We start from the raw sequence: 8,454 nt of genomic DNA on the forward strand, positions 1-8,454 counted from the left end.
AATTTTTCATGAGCTTGAAGTAAGCACAAGGGGAATGCAAATTCCACACAGGATTTTTAGAGCTGAGTAACGAACCCAAGACATCCTGACTGCGAGGCGGATAAGCAAACCACTTGTTTACCATACTGCCTATGTAAACACACCACAACTTGAAATCAAGAAAGTGCATGTTGAAACATCCACAAGCAGGCCCATCTAAATGACAGAAAAAATCTTGGACCAATCAAACGACTTACAGTACTTCTTTCGCACTTGTGGCACACATTTTTCAATTGCAACAAAAGTTAACACGCCTAAGCAAGCATAACAATGGAAAGACATTAATTTGTTACAGTTCAAATTGGTTGCTTTCATACTTTCAGTGACCTTTCAGGTTATGCCAGAGGCTTGTTTTATTGACTGTACTGAAACTAAGGCTCAACAGCCGTGCAACAAGCTGTGGAAGTAGTGGCTTGTGCCAAGTTGGTGTTCAAAGTGATCCCCTGGAATGCTTGTACTGTTTCTATTAAACAGCACCTGTGTAGACGCCAACCTGGAATGTAAGGTCTTAAATGAAAAATGCACTTGAGCTAGAAGGTTAATAAGTCCAGTAAAGCTCTAAGTTAATTTTTTTTTCCAAAAGCAACAGAGCTGCAAAATTAAAACGCTTTACTCAGAGTAATCAAGCTTAAAAGCTTTAAGGACAATCCATCCACCACATCTCATTTTCCATTTAAGCCACATTTACTATATGGTGTTCATAAAGCTGTGGAAAATGGGACTAAAATCCATCTTCATCTCCAAACCATGAAAGTAAATAATTTATAATAATTGGATATTATAAAAAAAAAAAAAAAAAAAAAAAAAACTAAAACTGCCACTTCTTAGGCCTATTCTGCATTATCTGTATGATGACATGTTTGAATGGGGACTTTTAATGACTTTCTCGAAGCTGGACCAAAGTTCGCTTGGGCTGCACCAAATCAGAAAACTCCACCTAATTGGATTACTCAACAGCGCCTCTCCCAGGGGAGCCTCCTTTTAGAGTTTCATTCTGATGAGGTCATCCTGCTTGATGACAAAGGTCAGTTTAGTACAGGGGTGTCAAACATAAGGCCCGCGGGCCGGAACCGGCCCCCCCCCAAGGAGGTTCGATCAGGCCCGCAGGCTAATTTAGAAGTGGAAAAATGCATGAAAGACACAGAATGAATATTTTAAAGAGGTGCAATTCATGGAGTATCCGCTAGGGGACACACTGTTTTGATCAGAGTAGAAGACAACATTGTTTTGATCAGAGAAGAAGACAACAACAGCCTCAGTCTGTCACTAAGACAGACCCAACACAGCAGTCGCTATCAAGGACATGTGAATACTTTATTCTTTAACATTTAATAGCACTCTCTTTAGTTTGGCAGGGATTGAATTTAGATTTTATATGCACATGTGTAAATGGTTTAAAAATTCCTTTCTTTATAAATCTCGTTTAATCTTAAAGTGCATTACTATATTTTTCGATAAGATATTAAGATATCCTTTATTTGTCCCACAATGGGGAAATTTACAGTCCACAGCAGCAAGATAATGGGTAGAAAGAAGAAAGAAGAAAAGAAAACCTATGAACGTTTGCAAGCACGCACACGCACACATACACACACATTTAGTTCGGTGAATAATTATTTTTATCATGAGGGAAGTGTAAATTCGCTCCAAAATGCACACAGCATAGCCTATTGTTAATGGCTCTAGTGTACAGTACATCGACAGACGTTCACCATGATCTGAGCCCATTATCCACGCCTTCCAATATATTTACACAAGAAGAAGAGAAAGGACGTGACGTCTTCATGGAGCGACGGTAGACCCCGCCCCATTTTCCGCGCGCGCCGATTGCAGTCGGCCGGAATAGTGTTATTTACTTTTCGAAACTTTATATTGTAAGAATTTAAGTACAATACCTATATCGCAACAAAAGTAGCAGACACAGTGAAAAATACATTTTGTTTGGCCGAAGTGAGATGTCTTCTTATCATTCCCGCTCTCGTTGACTACGCAACTTCCGTATCCCCGTTCGAATACAGTAGTACCTTGTAAACAAACAAGTGTAAACAGCATGGCCGTTCGAGTTTAGCACACTGAATTGAGTTGAGCGAGTGCTGTTAATGATGGCGGGGGTCATCCGGAGGCTCGACGAGACGGTTGTCAATCGGATAGCCGCGGGAGAGGTTATTCAGCGCCCTGCCAACGCTGTTAAAGAAATGATTGAAAACTGGTTGGTAACTGACTCGCACTCGGAGCCAGCAGCAAACGTGTGCATCTCTCGAAATGAGTGAGAAACGTGTGTTTAAATGTTTCAGTCTGGATGCCAAGGCCACGAACATCCAGGTGACGGTTAAAGACGGTGGAATGAAGCTGCTGCAGATTCAGGACAACGGCACCGGTATTCGGGTAGGACATTGATGCACGCGCTGAGGGTTGCATGCAAAAAATTCACATTATTGCACTTGAAATATGAATATCGGAGTGACTATATGTCCTAGGCAAACAAGGTGAAATAACTCCAACAACATCTGTGTTCGAGTCTTTTCAAACACAAACAAATGCCCTTTTGTTGTGAATGTCATTCTTCGCCCTCAAAAAGTGAACATTTAAATAAACAAAAAATGTAACATTGCCATTAAGTTTTTACACATCTTGTTAAAATTTGACGTAATTTGAGCAATAATTGGCAGTTCATGCACCTAATGTCAAATATTTGGAGTTGCACGATCCTGTTACTGCTCTGGTCCTGTTCTTTGGTTAGTGCCTCTTGTCACAAAGCACGCCAGCTTCCACGAGGCTAAATCAATACAAACCCAAATGTTTATGTGAAGCGCTGACTGCTCCGTACAAGGCTCTGACCAAGACCTCTTTTTTTGCGATGCAGAGAGAAGACATGGAAATAGTTTGCGAGCGTTTTACCACAAGCAAGCTGCAGACATTTGAGGACCTCTCTGCCATTGCAACTTATGGCTTCAGAGGAGAGGTAAATGCAGATAACAAATAATACATAGAAACAATATACACATCTTCCTGGTGTCCGTTTGCAGGCTCTGGCCAGTATAAGCCATGTCGCCCACGTAACCATAACAACAAAGACAGTTGATGCCAAATGCGCCTACAGGTATGACCACATGTAAAATAGGTTTCACAATGAGGCAGATGGATGACCTTGCTACTTCTTGTGTCTTGCAGAGGCGCCTACAGTGATGGTAAACTAAAAGGCCCTCCGAAACCCTGCGCTGGAAACCAGGGAACACAAATACTGGTGAGTTTGGCACGATTACTTCTTCCATCCATTTTCTGTAGTGCTTGTGCATGGAGCCCATCCCAGCGGGATTCTTGGCGAGAGGGGGTTAAATGCAAGGCACATGCAATTAAACAATCATTCACACTCGCATCGATTCATGGTCCATTTAGAATAGGGCAGTGACAGCATGTTTTTCAACTGATTAATCGGTTATCGGCATTTTATTCAGCCAAATATTGGAATTTGCCCCCTCCCCCCCACAAAAAAAAACAAAAAAAAACAAACATGATTTGAATATTTTGGTTTATTTGACTAGCTCCATGTGGAGCAAAATTGTTCAATAAATGCCTGCATTGTGTCAATGAAATCATTAAAAGCTTCAGACAGGCAGAACTTTTGCTGCAGGTCTTTTTGTCTCATTAAATTGTACAAGTGTACATAAAATACAGTAGTGCTTGCTGAGAATAAGTGCGCTGATAATTCAGTCTCTGTGTGCACAGGCAGAGGATCTCTTCTACAATGTGTCTACCAGGAGGAAAGCTTTAAAAAACCCCAGCGATGAGTACTCCAGGATTGTCGAGGTGGTGAGCAGGTGCTGCCGTGCCAACTGTTGCATATCAGAGAGTTGCTTTTGTTAGCACTTTTTCTACATCCAATGTTTGGGATTTTCTTGTTTTGTAGGTATGCTATACACAATTCCGGGAAAAGCTTCTCTGTCAAGAAGGTGAGGGAACAACTCCATAAAATTATATAAGTGAATAATAATGCTGTTTTTTTCCCCCCAACATCTTGGTGTCCTCTTCCAGCAAGGAGAGACGGTAGCAGATGTGAGGACTTTGCCCAACGCATCAGTGGTGGATAACATTCGAGGAGTTTTTGGCAATGCGGTCAGCAGGTATTAGTCAGTCGAGGAAAGAAACACAAAGAAAAAAAAGAAAAAAAAAACCTTTATCTCCGCGCTGCTATCGATGATGTTCCTAGGGAGCTGATCGAGGTTGGCTGCGAGGACCAGAAGCTGGCTTTCAAACTGAAGGGTTACATCTCCAATGCAAACTACTCAGTCAGGAAATGTATCATGGTCCTCTTCATCAACCGTAAGTACCAAACATACAAGGGAGTGTTGTCACTCCTGAAATGATTGGCATTGTGAACGGCGCTCGTGATCTTTCAGACCGTCTGGTGGAGTCGAGTGCGCTGAAGAAAGCCGTGGAGACAGTTTATGCCGCGTATCTGCCCAAGAACACACACCCTTTCCTTTATCTCAGGTAACAATGCGTTCTAAAGGAGACAGAGAATGGCAAGTTTGTAGAGGACTTAACTAAAGTTAAATTAGCCACCCCTGGCCAAATTTTGAGTTTGTTTTTTTGGTGTGTTGAAGTGGTATCTTTTGAGGTGAAAGAAAATGGCAAAAGAGCGTGACATATGTCTGAGCTATTTTCCTATTAAAATATCTATCTATCTCTCTCTCTCTCTCTCTCTCTCTCTCTCTCTCTCTCTCTCTCTCTCTCTATATATATATATATATATATAATATACATTTTAAACATGATTAACCAGGTGTAATGATTAATTGATTAATCACCAACAATCAGTCATCACATAATCTATAATTATGTTTGGTAATTAATTAATCATTTACTTTTTTTTTTTTTTTTTTTTTAAACAAAAATGCTCCAAAGCTCAATATTTCTGAGTCTTAACAATAAATCCTATTCTGTTTCTTTTGTCCTCCATGAAAGCAAGCTGATTATCCTTGTGCTGAATCTAAACACAACCTCAAGTCTGTTTTCGTAAAATGTAGCCAGTCTTGGTTATTTTTTTTTCTTTATGAGTATGCCTTTTTGCCACCCTAACCTATAGCCTGGCAAAAGAAGACAGGCCATTGTTGCTGCACATACTAAACTACCAATATCTGCTGTAAATTGCGTTGATATACTTTTTTTTTTTCTTCACATCCACTACATGCAAAATGTCTTCACCGAGCGTTTTTGTCTGACCTGACCTCTGCAGTTTAGAGATCGCCCCTCAGAATGTAGACGTGAATGTGCACCCCACCAAGCACGAGGTGCATTTCCTGCACGAGGACAGCGTCATTGAAAGCGTTCAGAAGCACATTGAGGGCAAGCTGCTAGGCTCCAACTCTTCACGCACATACTTCACTCAGGTACTATTGGATGTGTGTTTCCATTATGGGCATATGTTGTGCACCCTCACTCCTTTTTTTTTTTTTTTAATTGATCATATGAGAGCAGGCTAAAAATGACTTGGGCAAATATGTTACATTATTAGGCTGAATATGAATAGAGGAATAAACTTGCCTTGCTTTTGTTTCTGTGCAGACATTGCTGCCCGGGCTGTCTGTGTGTGGTGCAGGTGAGATCAAGTCATCCAGCGGCACATCCGAGTCTGGCGAGCGCGTCTACGCGCATCAGATGGTGAGGACTGACTGTCGTGCTCAGAAGCTGGATGCCTTCCTCCAGCCAAAGGAGAAGCTGCTTCCCGAGCCAGAACCCGCTGGCCCGAGCGGCACCGATTCCAAGTCCAAAGCTGTCGAGCCGGATGATCTGGACATGCTGGACGCACTGGACCAGATGGAGGTAGAGCTGCCGAAAAGTGAGAAGGAGAGCAGCGACCAAGTGCACGATGTCCAAAGGTGACTCCTTCCCTTAGTTGCATGCACGCATGTCAGCAATAAAGATGACAAATGCTATGGAAAATAAATGGCTAGATGGCGCTCAACACTTGAATACTACTTTGCAGACTTTAATGTACCGTAATATTAGTGGAATTCTACTGCCCCCATCTGGCCTACACAAGCCTAAACAAAGTGTTGAACATGCATGTCTCTTACATACTAGGAAGCGTCCCAGGAAAGAGCAGCAGGAGGAGGAGGATACGGAAGAGGGGCAAGACGAGGACAAGACTGCCTCAGCCACCCCCAAGAGACGAGTCATCAAACTAAACAGTGTAAAAGAGCTGAGAGCCGAGATTAGCGACAACACACACAAAGGTATGAAGTAGCTACAGTAAACTCCTGCCTCATTTGCTTTTTTTTATTATCGTCATTATTATTATTTTTAATCAAATCATCTGTGACCCATTTCTCTTTAAGGGTCAGGTAGTAGTAGTGTCAGACAAGTGAACAATATTGCTGAGGTGTTGAGCTAAACTGCCAGATACGTTTTTAGCCAAATTGCATTGTGTCATAAGTGTGACTGCCAGTCTTTCTTTTTTTGTAATTAAATTTCACTTCAGCCGAGAGAAAAGAAATTGCTCCTTTATGTGCCTCCAGGTTTGCAGGAGATGCTGCAGAATCACTCTTTTGTGGGCTGCGTCAACCCCCAGTGGACTCTGATCCAGCATCACACTAAACTCTACCTGCTCAACACCACAACGCTAAGGTATTCTCAAACGCACGCACGTGCGTGTGCACGCATGGAAAATCTATTTAGGTAACTTGTCATTGTTGTCCTTGCTGCAGCCAGGAGCTCTTCTACCAAATCCTCATCTATGACTTTGGGAACTTTGGTGTACTGAGACTCTCTGTAAGTAGCAAGTGACCACACTGTGATGATGTTTTTTTTTTTTTCTAACCGGCCTTTGTGGGATTCTAGACACCGGCTCCCATTTACGAGCTGGCCATGTTGGCTCTGGACTCTGAGGAGAGTGGCTGGACTGAGGAGGATGGACCCAAAGAAGGCTTGGCTGAGTACATAGTGGACTTCCTGAAGAAGAAAGCCGAGATGCTGGAGGACTATTTCTCCATGGAGATAGATCAGGTTGAGGTTCATTTACCCAGTCACGTCTCTTGTGATTTACTCGAACTGTAACGATTGTGCACTGCAGCAGGGAAATTTAAGAGGATTACCCTTGTTGATTGACAACTACACGCCTGTCATGGAAGGTCTGCCCATGTTCATCCTTCGCCTGGCAACAGAGGTGATTGAAGAGTAGTTTAGCCGTAGACTCGATGAATGATTCTCATGACAGCAACTGCAATATTTCCCTTGCCGTCATGCAGGTGAACTGGGACAACGAAAAAGAATGCTTCCGAGACTTCAGCAAAGAGTGCAGCGTGTTCTATTCAATAAGGAAGCAATACATCCTGGAGGTGGAGCCAGGAGAGGAGCAGGTCAGAGGACATGAGACGCTTGACAATACGTGTAGCTTAGATGGTATCATTGATTTGTTTTTGGTTTTTTTTTGTGTCACATCAGGATGCAGAGGTGAAATCGTGGCGATGGAACGTTGAGCACATCCTATGCAAGGCTTTCCGTTCACTCATTAGTCCCCCCAGACACATCAGTGAGGACGGCACGGTGCTGCAGATCGCTAATTTACCGGATCTTTACAAAGTATTTGAGAGGTGTTAGATGACTCGGAAACATCGTCTCATGCTGCTCCTTTTTACTTGGTGTACGTTTTTGTATGTTTTCATTAAATTCAAATTCCTTCTGCGTACACCCTGGCTCAAGCATCCTTCAAAGAAGAAGTATGGAATGCTTTTCGAGCGTTCAATATCCTTAATATCTTCTGTGGCATAATTTTGACATGGCCGTTCATGCTCAAAAACCTTTCAATGTTAATGAACTAAATGAATTCGGCAAGCAAGGGGGGTATGAAAGATTCATTGCTGCTTAATTTTGGTTGTTGCTGACGAGGGTGGTCCACCCAGTTATAAGGTTTAAGGGCAATGAGTTTTTCACACAGGACTATGTACTTTGTAGATTTGGATCCACCCCCTTGATAATAACCTACATTAAAAACTGCATTTTGTGTTGTCTTTGACTAATATTTAAATGTGTTTGATGAAGAGAAACACTGTAGTGTGACTAAAACGTAAAATAAATAAATCAGTAAGTAGCCAAAAACCTTTTTTTTTTTTTTCACACCACTGCGAACGCTCAAATGGCTTTCCATAAGGCAGAACCCAAGTTCTGAGCAAGCTCAAGTTAAACCATAGCCTTTTTTTTCTGGTGCGTAAACGACACCTCAAATACGTCACTCCACTTTTACCACAACAGCATTCCAAGCCCCAACAGACATAAGCAGAGTGGGTGGAACGTATGCCTTCACTCCTGGTTTGTAATGCCACTGTAAGTGTGGAAAATCATGGGCTGTTTCAAAGTTTCCACCAAAGGGGGGGGGGGGACCCGACGTATTCGGATGATTCTACACCCTACGCAAAG

General features: G+C 42.3%; 1 protein-coding gene across 1 annotated transcript; it reads left to right on the plus strand.

Annotated features, from left to right (window-relative positions):
• Positions 1 to 1,827: 1,827 nt before the first annotated feature.
• Positions 1,828 to 8,411, plus strand: mlh1 (mutL homolog 1, colon cancer, nonpolyposis type 2 (E. coli)). The gene is made up of 19 exons (XM_019882085.1): positions 1,828 to 2,248; positions 2,334 to 2,424; positions 2,903 to 3,001; positions 3,066 to 3,139; positions 3,211 to 3,283; positions 3,766 to 3,857; positions 3,947 to 3,989; positions 4,072 to 4,160; positions 4,247 to 4,359; positions 4,437 to 4,530; positions 5,276 to 5,429; positions 5,605 to 5,918; positions 6,124 to 6,275; positions 6,558 to 6,666; positions 6,747 to 6,810; positions 6,880 to 7,044; positions 7,112 to 7,204; positions 7,287 to 7,397; positions 7,483 to 8,411. Exons 1-19 carry the CDS (start codon positions 2,139 to 2,141, stop codon positions 7,636 to 7,638), a joined length of 2,196 nt encoding a protein of 731 aa, XP_019737644.1. The 5' UTR covers positions 1,828 to 2,138; the 3' UTR covers positions 7,639 to 8,411.
• The last annotated feature ends 43 nt before the right edge of the window (positions 8,412 to 8,454 follow it).

Source organism: Hippocampus comes, unplaced genomic scaffold (assembly GCF_001891065.2).
Source record: "Hippocampus comes isolate QL1 unplaced genomic scaffold, H_comes_QL1_v1.1 scaffold36, whole genome shotgun sequence".
Lineage (NCBI taxonomy): Eukaryota > Metazoa > Chordata > Actinopteri > Syngnathiformes > Syngnathidae > Hippocampus > Hippocampus comes.